Source organism: Loxodonta africana, chromosome 3, assembly GCF_030014295.1.
Source record: "Loxodonta africana isolate mLoxAfr1 chromosome 3, mLoxAfr1.hap2, whole genome shotgun sequence".
In the NCBI taxonomy this organism is placed as follows: domain Eukaryota; kingdom Metazoa; phylum Chordata; class Mammalia; order Proboscidea; family Elephantidae; genus Loxodonta; species Loxodonta africana.
Genome location: NC_087344.1, coordinates 186,356,011 through 186,380,194, shown reverse-complemented (window position 1 = coordinate 186,380,194; position 24,184 = coordinate 186,356,011). Strand labels below are relative to the sequence as shown.

Here is a 24,184-nt window from a genome sequence, read left to right as displayed (position 1 = left end):
AGTCATCCTGCTGGACCTTTTTGTTTTTGAATTTTTATTGTGCTTTAAGTGAAAGTTTACAAATCAAGTCAGTCTCTCATATAAAAGCTTATATACGCCTTGCTATATATACTCCTAGTTGCTCTCCCCCTAATGAGATGGCACACTCCTTCTCTCTACCCTGTATTTCAGTGTCCATTCAGCCAGCTTCTGTACCCCCTGGCCTTCACAACTCCCCTCCAGACAGGAGTTGCCCACATAGTCTCATGTGTCTACTTGATCCAAGAAGCTCACTCCTCACCAGTATCATTTTCTATCCCACGGTCCAGTCCAGTCCAGTCCAGTCCAGTCCAATCCCTGTCTGAAGAGTTGGTTTTGGGAATGGTTCCTGTCTTGAGCTAATAAAAGGTCTGTAGACCATAACCTCCGGGTTCCTTCTAGTCTCAGTCAGACCATTAAGTCTGGTCTTTTTACGAGAATTTGAGGTCTGCATCCCACTGCTTTCCTGCTCCCTCAGGGGTTCTCTGTTGTGTTCCCTGTCAGGGCAGTCATCGGTTGCAGCCAGGAACCATCTAGTACTTCTCGTCGTAGGCTGATGTAGTCTCTGATTTATGTGGCCCTTTCTGTCTCTTGGGCTTATGACCTTGTGTCTTTGGTGTTCTTCATCCTCCTTTGCTCCAGGTGGGTTCAGACTAACTGATGCATCTTAGATGGCTGCGTGCTAGCGTTTAAGATCCCGGACGCCACTCTCCAAAGTGGGATGCAGAATGTTTTCTCAATAGATTTTATTATGCCAATTGACCCAGATGTCCCCTGAAACCATGGTCCCCAAACCCCTGCTCCTGCTACACTGGCCTTCAAAGTGTTCGGTTTATTCAAGAAACTTCTTTGCTTTTGGTTTAGTCCAGTTGTGCTTTCCTCTCCTGTATTGTGTGTTGTCTTTCCCCTCACCTAAAATAGTTGTCTACTATCTAACTAGTGAATACCCCTCTCCATTCCCACTCTCGTAACCATCAAAGAATATTTTCTTTTCTGTTTAAACTATTTCTTGAGTTCTTATAATAGTGGTCTCATACAATATCTGTCCTTTTGCAACTGACTAATTTCACTCAGTATAATGTCTTCCAGATTCCTCCATGTTATAAGATGTCTGCTGAACCGTTCTTAATGGTCACCCCATCACTGCTGTCCTGAGTGCTAGAATAAACTGTCTTCTGCTGTCAGGCCTTCAAATTTCCCCTTAGCCCCCAGAGAGAAGGGAAAGGGAAGGTTATAGATTTTTCCAAAGATCAGAGCTGTTACTTTTCCACAGACTAGGGGGTTGGAGTGGGAACACTTGGGCCCTTGAAAGGGAATGTCTGAGAAGGAGACATGAGAAGCCCAAGGTTGAAAGAAAGGATGATGGCTCAGGTAGGGCCTGAGAGGTGCAGGTGGCTGGCAGCAACCGCAGGCCAACATCTACATGTTCAGAGTCCTGTGCTCAGGCTCACGACAGGCCAAGGGTCTCCTGTGTTCAGATGCCATCATCTTCAGGGCTTGCTACTGAACTTTCTGGGGCAGAACTCATACGCAGCAAAGCCAGACCAAAATGCTGGGACAAGAAGTGGGGACTGGGAGTGCCAAGCAGGGATGAAAGTGCCAGGAGAGAGGACAGTACAAACTAGCCAGGACAACAATGCCATGCCTTGTCCCAGGCACAATTAAAAAATCTAATGTTCACATAGTCATGCAGTACACAGATTAAGGTTCATATATATCAGAACACGAGCACTGATGTTACAGAAATCCTACAAGGAGGCAAGGCACCTATGGGCAAATAGGGAGATAGAGAAGCAGGCTCATTTTTAAACAAACGCGTGCTATCTCGGGGGCAGAGGAGGTAGTCTGGGCAGACCTCTTGGATCTTCAGTGGCTCACACGCAGATATCATCGATGCCAAGATGATAATAAAATCTAAATGTCAGGGTCTGTTCTGTGACACAGCTTGTGCCTCAGACTGGCCCCAATTACACGTGATAATAATTAGAGAGCAAATGTTTAGAACATGGGGCTGGAGCCAGAGAAGATGTCTGGGTTTCTCAAAGCATTATGAACAAAGGAACAAATTATTTGCCTTCACTTTTCTCTCCCCTCCTAATCCGGTATGCCACAAAACCCCACAGTGAGGACTGGCTAACGTCGACAGGCTACGTCAGCCCTAGGTTTAGCAGGAAGGAATATGAGGCAAGGCTTGTTGCTTCAAAAGGCCTCCTGGGATTTCAATCAATTTCCTTCTGAAGACGTCTGTGTCAAAAGGAGAGAGTCTAAGCAGCCCCAGAGTCGAATCTTTCACGCCCTGCATCATGCTCCGCTGCCTGGATTTAGTCTCTGGGCTTCTTTTCTTCCTTCTTTATACTTCTGCCATCAACTCACCTGCAATCTGCTTCATGAACGTCATGCAAACACCATCGGCTCCCAAAACCCCACTCTTCACTAGTTCCCGCACCAACCACACCAACTAAAGGAGAGAGGAAAAGACAGTTTAAGAGCAGAGGCTGTAGATCTGAGGATGGGACTAATTCACAATTGCACTGTAATGGAGATACACAACTTCAGGGGTGAGTTACCCTGGATTCTTCCCTCCCTTCCCCCTAAGAGAAAGGATCTACCCTCTGTATGTCTTCAAACTGGATTTTCTTTCCTTTCTGCCCTTACCTGAGTACGACAGGTATCCTGCAACTTCAGGTACTTCTCCATGAGAATCTGGTTGATTTTATTCAGGACAATATTCATGCCATCACGACTCACCAGAGCCAAGTCCCGGTAACACTGTGAAAAGCAAGGTTGATGAGCAGCCAGCAAGCTGAGGCCAAGGCTCCCAACCCCACCCAGAGTGGTCTCTGCCCCCCGGCCTCTTAAAGTTAAACCACGCCAATGGGAGACTGAGTGGCAATACTGAGTGACTTTCTATTCTGAACACTGTCCTTCCATAGCACTCTCCCTCCCCAAACCTCTCCCTTGCTCTGTCATACAGAATAGAGAAAAGGGACAGTTACCCTCTATCAGGGCAGGAAAGCCTGCTGGGCAAGGCTCTTAGTCCAATCCCTGTCCCCCATCTCCCTTCTTAGGAAGTGTCACACTGTTTGATGCTACAAGCTGAGCAAAACCAGGTGGAGGCCATCTGCTTTTCATCTACCAGTAAAAGGTCACTGTAGAATGGGTGCAGTTGAACAGGCTGCAAAGGATCCCAAAGAGGTTTTTAGCCCTGTATTGACCCAGCCAGATGCCGCAAGGGCAAGGGGTGCTAAGGGAAGGGGAAGGGGTCAGGGGCCCACACAGACGGGCAGAACTAAAACTGAGCTGCCTTAACTAAATGTTCTTCTTTTCTCCGGGCTGCCCTTTGCTCCTGCCAAGTAGTGAAAAAAGAGGCAGCCTTCGGCATATCCAAGCCTGGGGGAGGTGAGGGAGGGCATGCTGATTTCTTCTGTGGGGGGCAGTGCTTCCCTTCCCCCTAGAGCTTTTCTCACCTCTTCCCTCTAGTGAGGCCTGACTCCTGGAGGAATACCTTAGGGGACCTCATTAGCTGCCTCCTTAGCCTGCTGAGTCCTATCCTGTCAGGGTCTCATGAGAGAGGGTGCAAATTAGGTAGGTGCAAAAAAGGCCAGTAACAAGGGTGGCATCAACAATACTAACAATAACAATAGCTAACATGCACTGGCATTGTGTTAATAACTTTATAGTATATATTATTGCATTTAATCCATATAACAACCCTTTGAGATAGGTACCATTATTATCTCCATTTTCACAGATGGGGAAAGAGGCAGAGAGGGGTTAAAGGAATTCGCCTCAGGTCACTTACGAGATAAGAGGAAGAACCAGGACTCCATGTTCTTTTTTTTTTAAGATTTCATGTTCTGAACCACCTCTTATACCAGCGACAGAAAGAACTAAAGGGAAAGAGGCTGCTGGGATAACAGTCTGTGATTGTATGCCTACTACATTTCTAAATCCTTTCATCCTAAGCATTCAAAAGAGAAGTACCCCTTGAGATCAGCCGCTCCTTGGCCTTGGTGCGACTAGGGACTCCTGGGAGCTTAGCTACTGTCACTTCCTCCTGCTTCTATTGTCTTTAAATCAAGTGATCTAATGAAATGGACTAGAGATCTGATTAGTGCCACAAATTTTTCATACTCAAAAGAGAATCTGATTATTTTCTGACTTCATCTGGGGTGAAGGCTGGGATATCAAGAATACAAACAAGGAGACAATGAGGCTCAGTGACCTACTGCAGCGTGCTGGTGAGCCAATGCTGGCAGTTCGGCCCTGGGGCCTCCCTCAGAGGTGCGCCACAGTGCACGCAGAGAGGATGAGGGAGGCAGAGGCAGGAGGGAAAACTACATTAGACCAAAGACAGAAGTACTATAAACCAGAGAAGAGCCTTGTCTGTTCAAAGGAAAGCAGAAATCCCATGAATGCAGAACAGACCCAGGACAGGGAAGGAGGACAAACCTCTCAGGAGGCACAGGGTTGGCTGAAGAGAGCAGATACTGTCTGTCTAATTCTAGGCTCCTCTGGAACCTTTCTCGACTGCAATTACTGGTAACTCAGTGCAGCCGAGCACCGAGAGTCTCCTATTCCTGATGCTGCCAGTTGTTTTACCAACCTCTTTGCCAGTTTGCTGACTGGCTCCGAAGAGAAGCAGATGGGCAGAAACTCAGTGGGGAATAGGTAAGAGAAGCAGAGAGTCTCAGAAGTGAAGACAGGTGGGCAGGCGGGGTTAAGGTTGCACATCTGTCCTCCTGTTGAGAGTCGTGATGTTCCATCCTCTGCCCTCACAGCCCCAACTTTCTCTCTGGAGCTACCTGCTGGTAGAAGGGCCTGGACCTAGAACTGCCAGGGCGTGGGTCCTTGAGCCTTGGTGAAGAGAGACCTTAGCAATGATTCCAGACTCTTTCCTCCTACCTCTATCTCCTGATGGTTAGAGCCTGTACAGTAGCTGAGGTCTCCAGATCAGCCTCCCCAGTTACCCCAGCATCCCAGCCAGGCCTGCTTCCAGCTGTTCAGTCCAGACATCAAGACGTAAATAAACTCAAAAAATATAAACATTTATAAGAGCCACCAAGAGGGCAGATGCAAGTCTAGAAGGTACAAATGAAACAAATTTACCCCATGCATAGTCCACGGATACTTGACCTGATTTCTTCTAAACTGAGTGCTCTTGTTCACTTGTTCACCACTAACTCCCCCCACTAAGAAATTCCAGAGAGCTGGCCCTAACTCCTTGAACGCTTCCTGCGAGGACTGACAGAGGCTCCTCAGCCCACGCATTCCACAGTAGGCTTCTAAGGTGTTCAAGGCTCGGTTTTGACTACCACCCTCCCCACCATCTCCACCTCCCATTTCTCAGCCTGTGGAGATTTGGGAACCACTGAATCCCAAATCCATCCTGAGGTTGCTATTCCAGAGACAAAATTAACTCCAAATAAACCCTTAGAGGAGAATGAAGAAAACCCAAGACACAAGGGAAAGATCCGTCCAAAGGACTAATGGACCACAACTACCACAGCCTCCACCAGACAGAGTCCAGCACAACTAGATGGTGCCCGGCTACCACCACCGACTGCTGACAAGGATTACAACAGAGGGTCCTGGACAGATCTGGAGAAAAACGTAGAACAAAATTCTAACTCACAAAAACAAGAAGAAAAAAAAAAAAAAGACCAGACTTAATGCTTAATGGTCTGACAGAGACTGGAGACACCCCGAGAGTATGGCCCCTGGACACACTTATAGCTCAGTAATGAAGTTACTCCAGAGGTTCATTCACGCTTCAGCCAAAGATTAGACAGGCCCCTAAAACAAAATGAGACTGAACGGGCACACCAGTCCAGGGGCAAGGACAAGAAGGCAGGAGGGGACAGGAAAGCTAGTAACAGGGAACCCAATGTTAAGAAGGGGAGAGTGTTGAGACATGTTGTGGGGTTGGCAAGCAATGCCACAAAACAGTATGTGTATTAATTGTTCAATGAGAAACGAGTTTGCTCTGTAAACTTCCATCTAAAGTACAATAAAAATAAAATAAAAAATAAAAAAAACAAATAAACCCTTCAAAAAGAGCTCCCTTGCTCTGAGCTGAGGCCTAATGCCAATACCATTAGTATCAGTCGTCATGGGTAACTCCTACCTAAAACTTCTGCAAGACACAGTATCTTACAAGATAATCACCCTCTAAAGGAAAATAATCAAAACTCTAGGAAGATGTTGTTGTTGTTAGGTGCAGTCGAGTCGGTTCCGACTCATAGCGACCCCATGTACAACAGAATGAAACGCTGCCCGGTCCTGCGCCATCCTCACAATCGTTGTTATGCTTGAGCTCATTGTTACAGCCACTGTGTCAATCCACCTCATTGAGGGTCTTCCTCTTTTCCGCTGACCTGTACTCTGCCAAGCACGATGACCTTCTCCAGGGACTGATCCCTCCTGACAACATGTCCAAAGTATGTAAGATGTAGTCTCACCATCCTTGTCTCTAAGGAGCATTCTGGCCACACTTCTTCTGAGACAGATTTGTTCGTTCTTTTGGCAGTCCATGGTATATTCAATATTCTTCGCCAACACCGCAATTCAAAGGCGTCAACTCTTCTTCCGGCTTCCTTATTCATTGTCCAGCTTTCACATGCATGTGATGTGATTGAAAATACCATGGCTTGGGTCAGGCGCACCTTAGTCTTCAAGGTGACATCTTTGCTCTTCAACACCTTAAAGAGGTCCTTTGCAGCAGATTTGCCCAAAGCGATGTGTCTTTTGATTTCTTGACTGCCGCTTCCATGGCTGTTGATTGTGGATCCAAGTAAAATGAAATCCTTGACAACGTCAATCTTTTCTCCGTTTATCATGATGTTGCTTCCAGTTGTGAGGATTTTTGTTTTCTTTATGTTGAGGTGTAATCCATACTGAAGGCTGTGGTCTTTGATTTTCATTATTAAGTGCTTCAAGTCCTCTTCACTTTCAGCAAGCAAGGGTGTGTTATCTGCATAATGCAGGTTGTTAATGAGTCTTCCTCCAATCCTGATGCCCCGTTTTTCTTCATATAGTCCAGCTTCTCGTATTATTTGTTCAGCATACAGATTAAAAAGGTATGGTGAAACAATACAACCTTGACGCACACCTTTCCTGAGTTTAAACCAATTAGTATCCCCTTGTTCTGTCCGAACAACTGCCTCTTGATCTATGTAAAGGTTCCTCATGAGCACAATTAAGTGTTCTGGAATTCCCATTGTTCGTAGTGTTATCCATAGTTTGTTATGATCCACACAGTCAAATGCCTTTGCATAGTCAATAAAACACAGGTAAACATCCTTCTGGTACTCTCTGCTTTCAGCCAGGATCCATTTGACATCCCACGTCCTCTTCTGAAATTCTGAACTGAATTTCTGGCAGTTCCCTGTCAATATACTGCTGCAGCAGTTTTTGAATGATCTTCAGCAAAATTTTGCTTGCATGTGATATTAATGATATTGTTCTATAATTTCCACATGTGGTTGGGTCACCTTTCTTGGGAATAGGCATAAATATGGATCTCTTCCAGTCAGTTGGCCAGGAAGCTGTCTTCCATATTTCTTGGTGTAGATGAGCGAGCACCTCCAGCACTGCATCTGTTTGTTGAAACATCTCAGTTGATATTCCATCAATTCCTGGAGCCTTGTTTTTTGCCAATGCCTTCAGAGCAGCTTGGACTTCTTCCTTCAGTACCATTGGTTCCTGATCATATGCCACCTCTTGAAATGGTTGAATATCGACTAATTCTTTTTGGTATAATGACTCTATGTATTCCTTCCATCTTTTTTTGATGCTTCCTGCGTCGTCTAATATTTTCCCCATGGAATCCTTCACTATTGCAACTCAAGGCTTTTTTTTTTCTTCAGTTCTTTCAGCTTGAGAAATGCTGAGTGTGTTTTTCCCTTTTGGTTTTCCATCTCCAGCTCTTTGCACATGTCATTATAATACTTTGTCTTCTTGAGAGGCCCTTTGAAATCTTCTGTTCAGTTCTTTTACTTCATCAATTCTTCCTTTTGCTTTGGCTGCTCGACACTCAAGTTTCAGAGTCTTCAACTCGGTCTTTTCTTTCTTTCCTGTCTTTTCAGTGACCTCTTGCTTTGTTCAAGGATGTTGTTCTTGATGTCATTCCACAACTCGTCTGGTCTTTGGTCATTAGTGTTCAATGCGTCAAATCTATTCTTGAGATGGTCTCTAAATTCAGGTGGGATATACTCAAGGTCATATTTTGGCTCTCGTGGACTTGCTCTGATTTTCTTCAGTTTCAGCTTGAACTTGCATATAAGCAATTGATGGTCTGTTCCACAGTCAGCCCCTGGCCTTGTTCTGACTGATGATATTGAGATTTTCCATCGTCTCTTTCCACAGATGTAGTCAATTTGATTTCTGTGTATTCCATCTGGCGAGGTCCATGTGTATAGTCACCGTTTACGTTGGTGAAAGAAAGTATTTGCAACGAAGTCGTTGGTCTTGCAAAATTCTGTCATTTGAGCTCCGGCATTGTTTCTATCACCAAGGCCATATTTTCCAACTACTGATCCTTCTTCTTTGTTTCCACCTTTCGCATTCCAATTGCCAGTAATTATCAATGCATCTTGATTGCATGTTCGATCAATTTCAGACTGCAGCAGCTGATAAAAATCTTTTATTTCTTCGTCTTTGGCCCTAGTGGTTGGTGCGTAAATTTGAATAATAGTCATATTAACTTGTCTTTCTTGTAGGCGTATGGATATTATCCCATCACCGACAGCATTGTACTTCAAGATAGATCTTGAAATGCTCTTTTTGACGATGAATGCAACACCATTCCTCTTTGAGCTGTCATTCCCAGCATAGTAGACTATGAGATTGTCCGATTCAAAATGGCCAATATCAGTCCATTTCAGCTCACTAATGCCTAGGGTATCGATGTTTATGCATTCCATTTCATTTTTGATGATTTCAAATTTTCCTAGATTCATACTTCATACATTCCAGGTTCCAATTATTAATGGATGTTTGCAGCTGTTTCTTGTCATTTTGAGTCGTGCCACATCAGCAGATGAAGGTCCTGAAAGCTTTACTCCATCCACGTCATTAAGGTTGACTCTACTTTGAGGAGGCAGCTCTTCCCCAGTCATCTTCTGAGTGCCTTCCAACCTGGGGGGCTCATCTTCCAGCACTATATCAGACAATGTTCCGCTGCTATTCATAAGGTTTTCACTGGCTAATGCTTTTCAGAAGTAGACTGCCGGGTCCTTCTTCCTAGCCTGTCTTAGTCTGGAACCTCAGCTGAAACCTGTCCTCCGTGGGTGACCCTGCTGGTATCTGAATACCTGTGGCATAGCTTCCAGCATCACAGCAACACACAAGTCCCCACAGTACAACAAACTGACAGACACGTGGGGGTCTAGGAAGATACATCACTAATTCTTGTACCTTACTCTGAGCTGGCTCGAGGTCTCTGAAGGAGTCACCTGACAGTTCCTCACACCCCTAAAAATGTGTCTTCCTAATTCCCTGGCCCCGCCCCCTCTGTCTGAAAGGCCTGACCCAGGGCTCAGCCTACCAGGTTCACAGGTAGGGATTTACTTGGAAACTTTTAGCGTGTGAGCATGAATCCTGGTGTGGCTGTAAACCAGAGAGACCCAGTGCAAAATATCTCCCTTCCCCTGAGGGTCCAGGGTCCCCTCACAGGGCTGTCATAGGGCAAAAAGAAAATGCTCTAGTTCCTCGCCACATCTGGATGGCCAAACTCATGACATAATAAGCGTAGACAATACAGAGCCCTGTGGCCTTTCACTGCCAGGTCAGGGAAAGAGCTAGAAAAACCAAACGCACCCTGTCCCCTTCACTGAGGTTTACTGATTTATCCTGGCTAACTTACACCTCACCTGAAAACACACACTTTTCAGTAGGCAAGACTAACTTGCATTGAGGTAATTAAGTGAGATTTTAATCACATTTATAAGGACCCCCACAAGAGAAAATTAAACCTCACCCCCAACCTCTCCACCCCCATGTCTACTAACAATTTCTTTCCAGTAGAGGGACTGGACTGGATCTTATCACTGTTTAACACCACCAAATTGGAGACATTCATTAGTCCTCAGGGATCCTGATGATAAGTTCAGTATGAAAATAAAGTGGAAATTTAACGCAACAAGGTTCTAGCCCAGACTTGTGTGAATACTTGCTGCCCCACTGCCTACCCGCCCCCTTCCCCCAACTTCGGCTGGCATCAGAAGACCACAAACATTCTCACACCCATAAATCTCTCCCCTGAGGTTGTCCAAGCAGCTCCGCCAGGAGGCCACAGGCATCCTATCCTTGTCCCCAGGAATGACTTTCCTCTGGTTCTCCTTGGGCAAATGGCACTGACGTCTCTGGCCTCCAGTTACCTCATTACCTCACAGGGAAACTGGGAGTGGTTTGCGGGAAGGAATAACACCACCAGCCCCACACGGATTTGTTTTGTTTGTTTCGAGAGGATTAAATGAAACCTTGTCGGAACAGAGCCTGACACAATGCTGGGCACAGAGCACTTGCTCATTATATGTTAGTTTCCCTCCACATCCCGCTGTTCAGGGAAGAGCCAATGAGAACACCGAATTCCCCCACACCGAGCTCTCCTCTGTTGGTGTCATGCAGCTAATGCCAGATATCAGACACAGACTTTTAAACCATCATGTCAAGACTAAAGGACACAGAATTGCTGGAAAGGGGAAATCTGGAGAGGCACAAGACAGAATTTTCCTACTTTATTACAGAAAGAACAGACTCCGAGGAGATCATCCTAAATGGTGCCTTACCTCAAAGAAGGACCCTACTTAAACCATTCCAGATAAAGGAGACTGTCCTGTTTGTGAAGAATCCCCAGGCTAGCTTTCGTATCAGGTTCCTCAGGCAGTCCGACTCCGCATACTCCAGCATTCTCTGCATCAGTCATTTTCCGCTAAACTGTCTAATTCCTACTTGCTGCAACGTTACGCCTGTTTTCTACATTCACCTGCCAATAATAAAACCTGCAAACTACAGGTTACTGTCTCCTGGATAAGAACTCTTATGGACTTAGTTACAGTTCTTGTCTTTTCTCTGGATTAAATTCCAACTCCTTTAGAAATGTAACACTCTTTAATTGCTTTTTCACTCTCACACTGCCTTTTCTTGCCTTTTGGCTTCATAATCTAGTCATAAAAGTCTTTAGTCAGAGAATGACCAATTCACTGTGAGGAAAAATGGGACTGTAACTCTACTCGGAGAACACGGTGACCCAGCTCTGGTCAGAAGACTTGGGGAAATGCGAGTCTCAAACTACCCCAGTTAGACTGTAAGTTCCACCACAGACTTCAGACCATATCTGAGAAGGACAGGTAAGTCTGCAGCGGGAAGTCTTACCTTCTGGGCTTGGGCAGGTTCAGTAAGGACAAGAGTGAAGAGGCCCAGGCAGATTTCCTCATGCTGGGGGGGACCTTTGCATACCTGGGGTGTGAGCAAGGAAAAAGTAGTTGTCACTCATAGGTAGAAAGTTCAAGATAGCTTGGAACTCCTGAAGAACCTGCAAAGGGGAATCATCAACTCTGAAATGTGCTGATTCCCTTCTCCTAAAAGTGATGGGGCATCTGTTTTGGGAAAGAGGTGGAGGGAATGCAGGCCAGGGGTGGAAAGCCAAAAGGGTGTTTTTTTAAAAAAAAAGTAAACAAAAACCTACTCCACCAACTTTACCAGACCTTAACAGCCTTCAGCAGAGACAGGGTTGCAAAGAGTCAGTCATGGAGTAAGAAGCGCATCTGACTCAAAGGCAGGAGACCAAGGCCCTTGTCCTGACTCTGTTAGAAACCAAGCCATGATCTTGGGCAAATCACTGAACCTCTGAAATTTGTAAAATGAAGACATAATAAGAAGAATATATTAATAATAAGTAATACTGAAAATTCACTATGTGCCAGGGATTACTCTAAGTTCTTTACGTGTACCATTTAAAATCCTTTCGACCACACAGGCTGATCAGGAAATGTACAAGATTCAAATATGTGAGAACAATTTGCAAAAAAAAAAAACACTATAGAACTGTAAGTTATTTTTTAAGGGTACTGTTATTATTTAACGATGCCAAGAGCCCAAGAAATGGACTTCCACAAATAGAGAAGTTGGGGCGCCAAGGACATTTATTTCAGTCTTCTAATTCCTAGTCACTTGTTCTTTACGTCTTTTTGATCGTGTCTCAGAGCTTTCAAAGAAGTAGAAAAAGATATGAGGATAAGACTATACTCACGTAGGCATTGAGGGCATCGTTGGCCTCCCTCTCTGAGACGCCAGTAGTCATCGATGTCACAATGCTCATACACCTTTCCAATCTCTGTGACAGGGTAAGAAAAGATTAAATGTGTCACACCACCTGGCCCAAAAAAAAAGCTGAAAAAAAATTCAAAACTGATTATGCCTCTAGATGTAACTACCAATTTATTGGTAAAGTCACGACAGGGGTATAATCAATCAGCAAAATCAAGAATGCAGAAACTGGGACAGATGACCTGGTTTCTTTAACACATAAACTTCAAGGAAAAAAGGGGGAGGTAGAACCCGTACACTATAAAAGCCTTGCAATTATAGCCCACTGAATGAAATAAGAATCTATGAGCCCATACTGACAGATACATACATAATAAAGAAGGGAAAGCTCTTCCTTACAGTAAAAGGCCAACTAGTAAATGCAGAAGGAGTAACGGCAGTAACAACTGATTGAGGTAAATATCATCAATGGATGCTAAAGCCAGTAGGTGAAGGTTTCACATGAAAGAGGATATTTACATTGGTTCAAAATACTTATTAATTACAAAGGGAAAATAGTAACTGTAGAAAAACCTGGAAGACATCCCCTCCAAGTGATAAAAGTTAGTATCACCAATAATGGGGCAAAAGGACACCATGTGCCTCCAATATGATGCACTGAGAAGGATACAACATCACTTCCAAAGTTTTCTTATTAAAACAAACAAACAAAAGCCTTAAACTAATCATGAAGAAACTTCAGACAAACTCAAATTGCAGGATATCCTATAAAATAACAGTGAAAAGCGTTGTTGTTGCTAGGTACCATCGACTCACAGCGACCATCCTCACAATCATTGCTGTGTTTGAGCCCACTTAGAAGGGATGCTGGCAAGACTTTGTCTCACATACTTTGGACAAGTTATCAGGAGGGACCAGTCCCTGGAGGACATCATGCTTAGTAAAGCAGAGGGTCCGCAAAAAAGAGGAAGGCCCTCAGTGAGACGGATTGACACAGTGGCTGCAACAATGGGCTCAAACAATGGGTGAAAAATGTTAGGGTTATAAAATACAAAGACAGACTGAGAATCTGTTTCAAATAAAAGAACAGAGAGCATGGCAACTTAATGCAGTGAGTGATTCTGGACTACTATAACGGATATTATTGGGACAACTGATAAAATCTGAATACTCATTGCTAATGAGTTGATTCCAGCTCACAATGATCTTATAGGACAGAGTAGAACTGCCCCATAGGGTTTCCAAGGCTATAATCTTTACAGAAGGAGACTACCACATCATTCTCCCAAAGTGGCTAGTGGGTTCGAATGACTGACCTTTCGGTTAGAAGCTGAGCGCTAAACCACTGTGCCACCAGGGCTCCCTAAAATTTGAATATATACTGTAAATTAGATAGCAACATATGCTATTTAACACTGCTAAATGTTCTAATCTTGAGAGCAAAACAGTGGTCATATAAGAGAAGACCATTGTTCTAAAGTCTAAAGGGGTATAATGGCTACAACTCACTCTCAAAAGGTTAAAAATAATATGGACATAGACAGATAATGACAAAGCAAATGTGGCAAATGTTAATAATTGGTGAACCCAGATAAATACTCAGAGCATATAAGAATTCTATGTATTATTATAATTCTTCTGTAAGTTTGACATTATTTCAAAATAAAAAGTTATAAAAAAATTAGAGACACAACTGAATGCAATATGTAGGCCTTTTCTGATCACTGATTTGACGAACCCCTTATAAAAAGAATTTGAGACAATCAAAAGACAATTAACACTAAGTGTGACTATATTAAGGAATTATTGTTAATATTTTTAGGCACAATAATGGTGTTGTGGCTATGCTCCCCCCAAAAAAAGTCCTTTCACAGACATACACATGAAGTATGTACAGATGAGATGCCTTGGATTTGCTTCACAACAATCTATAGGGACTTGGGGAGGAGATAAAACAAGATTGCCATGTACTGATAAGCACTGAAGGAGGGTAACATTAACATGGGGATTATCAAACCAAAACCAAACCCAGTGCCTTCCAGTAGATTCCGACTCATAGCAACCCTATAGGACAGAGTAGAGCTGCCCCCTAGAGTTTCCAAAGAGCGCCTGGCAGATTTGAACTGCCAACCCTTTGGTTAGCAGCCGTAGCACTTAACCACTACACCACCAGGGTTCCCAGGTGCTCCTTGGAAACTCTGTGGGGCAGTTCTACTCTGTCCTATACGGTTGCTATGAGTCAGAATAGACTCGATGGCAATGGGTTATGGGGATTATACTATTCTATTTATGTTTGAAACGTCCCTGAAAAAGTCAAAAACAAACTTCAAAAACCATCAGGGTCTCTAGTCAAACTACGGTGGAGATAGCTGCATTAAAACCTCTTCAAGGCCCACAGTAGTTTCAAAGACCAACCCCACCACGGCTCAACATTCTGTGGAAATGAAATCTTAGTCACTGGTCCCTGTTTCTAAGACGCATTTGATACTAAACGTTGATAAAATATTGACAAAATGTATTACATATTAAACTCTTTATGATCACCATACAAACTACTTCCTGAGTCCTTTACAGCTTTATCTTGAGGGTTACCCCAAAAACTGTTCCAGGAAAGCCACTTCCCCATTCCCAGTGATGATGATGCTGGCAGAACAGGGGAAAAGGCAGACAGGACCACAGTAAGAGAAGTTTATTAGGTTAGCTTCCACTTGACCCCAGAGGTCATCACAAAAACATCTTGTTGATAACTGGTTCTACTGCAGCATTAGGAGGGACTGGTAAATAAGGATAATGGGAAGGAAGCCTGGGAGTGAAAGACCATTACATCTCTCCTTTGTCCATCATCCTGAGGTTGCCTATGTCCATCCCTAAGGTCACACAATGGCCCAAGGGCAGAAACGAGGTTAAGGCGAGGAGCTCCCATAGCTACAAAGCTTCAGCCTGAAGTAAGCCCAAAGCCAATTGGTCTGAAGGTATTACTACGACTTCACCACCCAACATCAAGTCTGACTATACCCCACATTAGGTCAGATCAGCGTGCTTGGCCTTAATAAGCAGCACCCACGTACTTGTGAAAAGCAGCTGTGAGATCACATGAAAACCAAACTGTGACTCTCACAAGCTACCTCTGCCACAAGCTCTGAGGTCTACCATTACCTAATCTAGCTTCTATATGATAAGGGGAGAGAAAAAAAACCTCAGGCTGGATTTTCTCTGTTTAAATCTTATCCCTCTCCACCCAGGATATTTACCAACATCTAGAGGGGATCAGTTACTCCAGCTGCTAGGTCCAGGCTGTTCTTTCTGGGAGCTCTGGGGGGGGACCCCTGTGGAGGGAGATGGTGAACAAGCAGTAGTAGTACAGCATCCTCAAATTCTAGATATTGCTTCCTACTCCAAGAAAGACAGCCCTGCTGAATCAAGGAGATAGAGAGGCAAGAGAGGTCAAAGAGCAGCTGGCTAATGAGCAAACTGACTGACAGGAAGCATGGCAGAGAAGGGACCCTCCGCCACTTGCTGGACTTAGGCTAATCTTGGGTGTTACTTAGCCTCTCTAAACCTTGGTTTTCTTATCAGAAAAATAGAGATAATACCTGTATCACAAGGTTGCTCTGAGGATTAAACAAGATAATACATATGAAAGCACCCAGCATACAGCCTCAGGAGAATTAGAATCTGTTCAACAGGGAGACCTCAGCAATTGCACAACTAAATCTATGAGGACCACGGCCTCCTTTCTGATGGCATGTCCTTAAAGAGTCCTGAAAACTAAACCCCCTACTTCAGGACATGGATAAGTCCTTCACCTGGCTGAAAAGCTTCCTCCCCTACTCACCCTCTGCAAACTTTTGCCTTCTAGGAGAGAAAAGGAAAGGATAGGACAGAGGGGGGAAGGTTTGACTGATGGATCCTGTACCAAGATCCTCATGCAAAGCTGGATACTCAGCCCTGTGGGCTGGCCAAGTCTCTGGCTGTGACCTGACACAGAGATCTTGTGCTAAGCAGGGCTTCTCAAGGCCCTCCCTGATATTCTAAGCTCTGCTCATAGGACTGAGTCAATTCTATGGGTCACTGCCCAGTCAAGAAGAGAAGTGGCGTCTTGGAGCAGGGAGGCCCAGCAAGGGATGCAGAAGGGAGGAAGAGTCCAGAATTTGGAATGGGTGGGTAAAAGCAACGAGGAAAGACATGTGAGGGCCAGTCCTGTCCAGCCAACAGAAGTAGAGAAGATGTTGCTCTTCCCAAACTACAGAAATTACTTTTCCAAACAGGGATAGGAGAACTAACTGCAAATCATTCAGGGTGACAGAGAGACCATGTCCCCTCAAAGAGGGCCACAGGAAGCCAGATCCCTACAATCGAGTAGCAGTAACTCCCTTCCCCCAGTCTCTAGAGGCCCTCAGTAAAGATCAAATCATAAATGCAGTTGCCAACATTTGCTGGCAGGAATGGCTCTCTTCAATGTAAGCCCTCCACAACAGGACCTCAGAGAGCTGAGTAAATATTTACCATCTCTAGGAGCTCCTGGGCTAATTTTACTAGTATTAAGACTATGTGACCATGTTTCCATGACAGCAACAGTAGATAGGGTGGAGGTGGGAGGCAGGGCCAGTATATACCTGACGCTGGAGACTGAAGTCAGAGGGATCCCTTTCACCTCTCAGTTTCCATTCCTTTAACCAGGTGAATATCCAGCCTGGTAGAGTGTAAATACTGCTCCCTTATGGGAAGTCAGAGGCCTTGAAGAACTAAATTCCATTGTCTTCAGAAAAGAAAGATGTGATCCAACCTACAAATCCCCAAGGACCCATATTTGTTGTTGTTGTTGTTAGATGCCATCGAGTCAATTCTGACTCATAGCGACCCAATAAGACAGAGTAGAACAGCCCCATAGGGTTTCCAAGGAGCAGCTGGTGGATTCAAACTGTGAACCTTTTGGTTAGCAGCCTGATGGCTTAACCTCTTCGCTACATATTGAGCACAGCTGGGTTCCAAGTATTCCAAACCAAGAGTCACTTGTACGTGAAATGAAGTTATTTAAGGGGAAAAAAATTAGAGATGAGTCAGCCCATCCTCTGGAGATTCCTCACAGATAGGATATGAATTATTCCTTAGGGAAAACCTATAAAGAACATCAAGAAAACAAACAAACAAAAAAAACACCTAAATTTGTTTCCATCGAGTCCATCCCAAGTCTCACCAAATGCAACCCTGAGACCTGTCTATAGCTTAAGAGGAAGTTCTGGCTTTTGCGGGCCACAGCTTCTGCCTTCACCCTAACATCAGCAGAGGAATAACCAGGAGCTGCAAAGGCTTGTGTTCTAGACTCCTCCATTTTCTAGCACTATTTTTGTCTCACTCCCGCCCCAAATCAGGATGGGGGTGGGCAATAAGAATTCTGCCTTCAAAAAGAGGAACAGGGCCAAGGAGAAGAAAGGATACACCATAGGCTCCCTAGGGTAGAAGAGTCACACTCCCTGCCTGTGATGTTCTTCACTAACGCTCCATGCTCCAGGCCTCAGAAACGCCTCTCCTAATCACAGCCAGCTATAAGGGCCTCAGTCTTTTCTCTCCCCCCTCCCTTTTTTTTCCAATCTTCCCTGTGAATGTATAACTTGGGCTCCTGCTAACCAAAAGGCTGGTGGTTCAAGTACACCTAGAGAAACCTCAGAAGAGGCCTGGCGATCTACTTCAAAAAATCAGCCATTGAAAACTTTACGGAGTGGAGCGGGAACCAGGGAGGAAGGGTGGAAAGTGCTGACACATTCAGGGGTTTGCAACCAATGTCACGAAACATGCTGTGTATAAACTGTTGATTGGGAAACTAATTTGCTCTGTAAACTTTCACCTAAACCACAGTAAAATGTTCACAAAACAAGAGTACAGGGAGCATGAAAACGGGAGCAAAACGAAAACCCTATGGAACACAGTCCTACTCTGACACATAGGGGTTGCCATGAGTTGGAACTGACTTGCCAACAACTGGTTTTTGTTTTTTTTTTGGTGTGTTTTAACTCAGTCTTTAGATGATAAGGCCTTGGGGCTCCCCATTCTGTTTTCCTATCAAACTCTGCGCACATTAAGCGTATATGGTCAGGAAGCTACCTCTGTGTTCCTGGCAATGGGTAGGCCTGTGATGGGAAATAACCAAGCAGGAACAAGTAGAAATTGGTCAGTCAACACCAGGTTTTGATAACTTCTGTGTACAGAGGTCTGTGGGGATATCCAGAGGAAGAAGCCAGTAATTCTGGCCCTTAGAGACATTCTGATCTAGTGGGGATAACAGAACCACACACATGGGGGGAAAGATGGTGTGGCAAGGCTTACTGGAAAATTCAAATGCAAAGGACAGAGGGCAGAGAAGGAAAGGAGATAGGTTGAGACATTCTGGGAAAAAAATCTACACCATGAAAATGATCAGAAAAAAAAAAAAAGAGGTCCTCCCTTCCCCTCCTCCCTGGAAACAGTTAAAGTTCACTCTCAGGCAGTTAAAAAAAAGCCAGAAAATAAATGTTTCCTCTCTTTTGTGGTCCCTCCTGTGTTTACTCACACATCACAGCTCAGAGGAACAGGATGCGACTCTACCCTGGTGGTACAGTTCAGAGCACTGGCACAACGACCCCTTTAGGGTGGGGAATGAACAGGTTTTCATCCATCCATCAGGTCTTTTCCCCTCCATCCAAACTGACCAAAGGCAGTTAGTCAACTATTGACTTCCCACAACTCTAGAATTCCAGTGCTAGAACACTATTCCACACCAGTTACCCCTGAGTCGATTCCAACTCATGTGACAGGACTCAATAAATACTTTCATGATGACAGTGGTCACTTCTTAAAAAGTGGGCAATTCAAACTGCCAGGCAATCCTGAAGTCATTTTCATTTGTTTTGGGAATCCATTATTTTCAGAAGCATTGCTCATGTTCCTAATTATATCTACCATAGCTGATAAAAACGACAGCAAAAACCAAATGAATCTAAACGCACTATTGGGGGAAAGCACGATGGCAACCAGTCTGTGAGCAGACACTGGCTGGTGAATAATCCACAAAGTTGGTACCCAGCCACCTCTTGACTCACAATCCTTCCCAAAGCTCATGTTTGTATGTATGTTCTGCCATCTTGTATCTGACCCGACATTTTTCAAAGCTAAAATACAGATTTTATCTGCCTACTCACCCACTAACAACTGATAAAGGGCAGTTACAAAGTTAGAGGTAGGGAAGAGGCCAGTGAATGCCAGGATCCATTAGTTTACTCATCCTATTCCTGGATAACCAAGAGTTGAATGTATTTGGCCAAAAGGCCTAGTTCGGGGTCTCATATTCCTATGTCTCCTCATGTAGAAGCGAAAAGAAATACCTAATCAATTCTGGGTTGCCAGGGACAGGGGCAAGAGGAAAAGTAGGGCTGGGACAGGGAAGGGTCAACTGTCAGGTCTTCCAAAGTCCCCATTCAGGCCCATGGTATTGCCTCACTCCACCCCTTCTCAGAACCTATGCCTCTCCTTTATGCGTGTGCTATCTGGTTCTGAAGGGGAATCCCCTGGGTCACACTCACCCCCTCAACACACTATAGTGGTTGATGCTACCAAACTAAACACTATGCATTTTTCTCTAAGTCATTAGAGTGCGCAGATGACATCACTGGCAATCAACTGTGTTTATACACATTCAATGATATCATCCATCTAATGGGAGGGTCCAAGGTCTGGTGCAAGCTCCTATCAGTCCCCACACACCAACAGAGTCTCCTACTCCGTCCCACATACATCGTTGTCAACTCAATACATTATGGCCTAAGTCTGAAAAGGGGTTGACATTAAGAATAGCTGTGGCGTGTTACGTGGAAAGGGATGTCAAAAAATAAATTCGGTAAATCTAGGTGTTGTGTGTGTCCCTTCCTTGTCAACACCCCCAACCCATTTTAACACTGGTGGCTGCTGTTACTATGACAATCTGTCCAGGAAGTTGGCCCGCACGTCTTCCTTCAGGAGCAGGAAGTCTGGAGCAGTGTTTATGCTGCCTTAGAAAAAACTTAAAGGCCTCCTCCCCACCACCCACCCCGCCCAGTATCCGTTCCAGTATCCCTCCTCAGCCCAATTTCTTACTCCCTTCCCCACCCCCCACACCTACCTCCTCTAACTCATCCTTGGCATCCAAACTGGTTGAAAGTAGCAGCCTCCCCCCTCCTGGGGCTCCTGTTCCCGCTCCTCCTCCACCTCCCGCTGCTACCGAAGCAGCTGGTGCTGCTGCCCCTTTTCCCTTCTGTAACTCCATGGCTGCAGCCAGGAGACGGGGAAAGGCCAGGGAGTGGATGGGTGGGAAGGAGGTCCTAGAAATGAGGAACTCTGGGCTGCCAGAGGCAGGGGAGCCCCTGTCCACTCCGCCCCTCCCTCCTCTCCAAAAGGCCGCTCCTAGGAGGGGAAGAAGAGGCACGGCCCTCTAGGTCCTGCCTCTGGAGTGGCAATGCTGAAGGAAAGCCGTTAGTTCTTGCTCCTAATTATTCGGGGTAAAGGATCTATGCCCCTAGCGGAGGGGTAGCCGAGGCTTCCGCCCCTGAAGGATTAGACGGGGAGCCCTTTCTGGCTTCTGACCCTGAGAGAAGGAAGACCCTAAGTTTCTGCCTCAAGAGGTGGGGGATAAAGATGAGTCCTGCCCCTTAAGCAGAGGGTAGGAAACCTTCCTGGCTGCTGCCCCCAAGGGTTGGGAAGCAAGGTTCCTTTGGATCCGGCCCCTAGGGGATAAGGATGGGGCAGTAAGCGCTATAGGAGGGCACGGAGGACCGGCTTCTCCCTGCACCACACAGAGGCGGCCATGGTGGAAGGGCGGGGGGTGGGAAGGCTGAGGGCGACGGCGGGGGAGGGGGAGGAATCGTCGCGGCTCGCGCCGGAAGTGAGCCGTCGCTGTCCCAGGCCTCCGCCAATAGCCGCTTCCGCAGTGGCTCTGAGTCTCGAAGGAGTAAGCCGACGACAGCGGACTGCCCTTTTCCTCGGCTGCCAATTGGATTGAGAAGAGAACCTGGTCGGATAGATAACCAAAATACCCAATTGCATCTCTCTCTTCTTCCTCTGGGAGGGGCGGGACGGGACAACTGCTCCAGGAGGTGGGGTGGGAGTGCGAGACGATCAGGAAGTAGAGAGGCTGCGCCTGCGTGCATTGACGCACATGCGCGGTGCCAGCGTCCGATCTCCTTTCCTCACTTCTTGATCTTGGAAAGATACGTTGGCTTGGGGCACGAACTCTTTCCACCAGTTCACTGTACCCTCGTGGCTTTGGGAGACACTAAGCTTAGACATGGTTTGATAGTGCAGGGAGAAGGGGCGCATCTCCAATTAAGCAGTACCAGGGCAAGGGCCATCAGATGGTGGCTAGTCAGCCTCCAGAACTCAGAATATATCACATGCAAGTGCGCGCACTCACACAAGCTCAGTTACCAATGAAACGTTGCAAAGAATGTGGTCCTTCAGACACTCAACTGTACGAGACCAAACGGTCAACATTTACACAAAAGCAAAGATGAGAAGGCAAGGTGGGGTAGGGAAACTGGGTGGATGGAAATGGGGCTGGCAAGGTGGAAATGGTGAAAGTGCTGACACATAAAGGGGACTGTAACAATTGTCACAGAACCATTTGTGCATGAGTTTTTGAATGAGAATCTAATTTGCTGTGTAAGCTTTCACCTAAAACAAAAAAATACTCAAAATAATTTAAAAAAATAAAAAAGATTGCCTTACATGGCTCCAAAGAAAGATCAGATTTTGCTATTGTCAACATCTGTTTTTAAAAAATAACCCTAGTTGCTGAAATTTCTGTAAAATAGGGACAAGGGCTACCTCTCAGATTTGAGAGGATTATGTGAACTTATGGGTGTGAAATCACTTTTTAAGCTGTAAAACACTGTACAAATATTAAAATTATCACTACAGGTGGCCCTATTTATTTTTAAGCTTGTAATGGCTTAACATCTAAACAATATATACAGCACTTTTATTGAAATGATTGGGTGCTTTCGCTCAATTATTCCTTTGTCAGATCAATTAGCTGTAAAACCTTAGGCGAGTCATTATGCCTTTCTGTATATTAATTATCTTATCTGTAAAATAAGAAATGGGGTGGCTAATCTCAAAATACCCTTTCAGTTTTGAAAGTCTATACTATTGGGTATCCTTTGGATTCCTTCTAAGTACAAAGCACTGAATTAGCCATTGAAGAATACAAATTAAATAATTACAATTGCATTACTATGTGTCAATGGAAACATAAACGTATAAACCGGTTACTCTGGAGTCGATTCCAACTCATAGTGACTGTATAGAACAGAGTAGAATTGCCCCATATGGCTTCCAAGGAGTGCGTAGTACATTCGAACTGCTCAACTTTTTGGTTAGCAGCCGTAGCTCTTAACCACTACGCCACCACGGTTTCCATGAATATATAGTAGGTGGAAAAAGAAAAGCAAAGTGTAGAACACTGTGTCTGGTATGCTCCCATTTGTGTGTGCGTTTCTATAAATTGGAGCTGGGGAAAGATATAAGGATATTTGCAAATACATTGACCATCTCTGGAAGCATATACAATGTTATCCTGTAACTTTTGTTGTCTGGGGATGGACTGGGTGGCTAAAAGACAGGGGTAGGAGACAGACTTACTTTTACTGTATATGCTTTGACAGTTTTTGAATTAAGTGCCATGTGAACGTAAAAAAAAAAAAAAAAAAACCAAACCAAACCTGTTGCCATCAAGTCAATTCCAACTCATAGCGACCCTATAGGACAGAGTTGAACTGCCCCATAGGGTTTCCAAGGAGCGGCTGGTGGATTTTGGTTAGCAGCTGAACTCTTAACCACTACACCACCAGGGCTCACATAAATGTGGTGCCTATTAAAAAACAAGAAACAACTCTGAATTAAAAAAAAATTAGTAATAATAGGAATAAATACTTCCCTATTCTCCAATAGCTTACATTTGGTCACGAAGTAAGCTATAGTTCTTCTTGTATATGTATTAATAAAGTGACAGTTTACATTTATCAAGGGTTTGCTATATGCCAGGCACCACTCCAAAAACTTTGTATGTTTTAATTCATTTAACCCTCGAGTTAAGTATTATTGTCTCCCTCACTTTACAGATGATGAAACTGAGGCCCAGAGAAGCTGAATAATTTTTCCAGGTTAATGGGTTAGGAAATGTCAGAGCCAGGATCTGAACCCAAAAGATCTGGTCTCAGGGCCTGCGTACCTTACCCTGTGTCATACTGCCTTTTTGTTAATGCAAAGCAGAAAATGGTGTGGTAATTTGGAAATGTTCAACTCTTTGTAATTTTTTTAACTTACTACAGTGAATATGTATTTCTTTTCTAATGACAAAAAAATCCAATAAAGTCAGGAACAAAATAAGAGTTATAGATAAATGAAAACATTTTTTTGCTGTAATAAACTCCAAAAAGCTGATACCTTTCTCTAACTCAAAGCACCTAGTTCTGTAACCTAACACATGTGAAATCTTAAATAATCTAATAAATTATAATTCAAATATGTAGGTATTTGAGAATGATTTATGCATTAGTAGAAAGGTTTCAGGAAGTTCTGTTTTGTCCCCCAAATTGTAAATCTGTGCCAGTATCAGCATTTGCCCCCCAGCGAACCAGCGCAACCCGATTCTGTTGTACATAGGGTTGCTATTGAGTCAGAACTGACCCGACAGCACCTTACAACAACAACAACCCAGTGCAGAAGTTTGTTGCTTTGGACACTTGTCCCTTTTTCTCCCTAATTCAATTAGTCACTAAAGGCCTCTTGATTTTTTCGTAGAAATATCTCTGGAATTTGTTCCTTCCATTCTGGCCAATATCGTAGGTAGATAGATAGGTAAGATGGGTAGGTAGGTAGATAGATGTAT

At 44.6% G+C, this 24,184-nt stretch overlaps 1 protein-coding gene across 3 annotated transcripts in view; it reads right to left on the bottom strand.

Moving 5' to 3' along the window:
* Positions 1-21,139, bottom strand: part of INTS3 (integrator complex subunit 3) — a 42,909-nt gene extending 21,770 nt beyond the window's left edge. For 2 of the 3 annotated variants that reach the window (XM_023553985.2, XM_064282618.1), the window contains exons 1-5: positions 20,420-21,139; positions 12,272-12,355; positions 11,395-11,478; positions 2,674-2,787; positions 2,392-2,476 (exon numbers count right to left, since the gene is read on the bottom strand). In XM_023553985.2, coding sequence (XP_023409753.2) covers positions 2,392-2,476; positions 2,674-2,787; positions 11,395-11,478; positions 12,272-12,355; positions 20,420-20,563 — 511 coding nt within the window. In that variant the 5' untranslated portion in view covers positions 20,564-21,139. The remainder of the gene's footprint in view (positions 1-2,391; positions 2,477-2,673; positions 2,788-11,394; positions 11,479-12,271; positions 12,356-20,419) is intronic. The other variant, XM_003415087.4, reaches the window with a different exon arrangement.
* Positions 21,140-24,184: the final 3,045 nt, after the last annotated feature.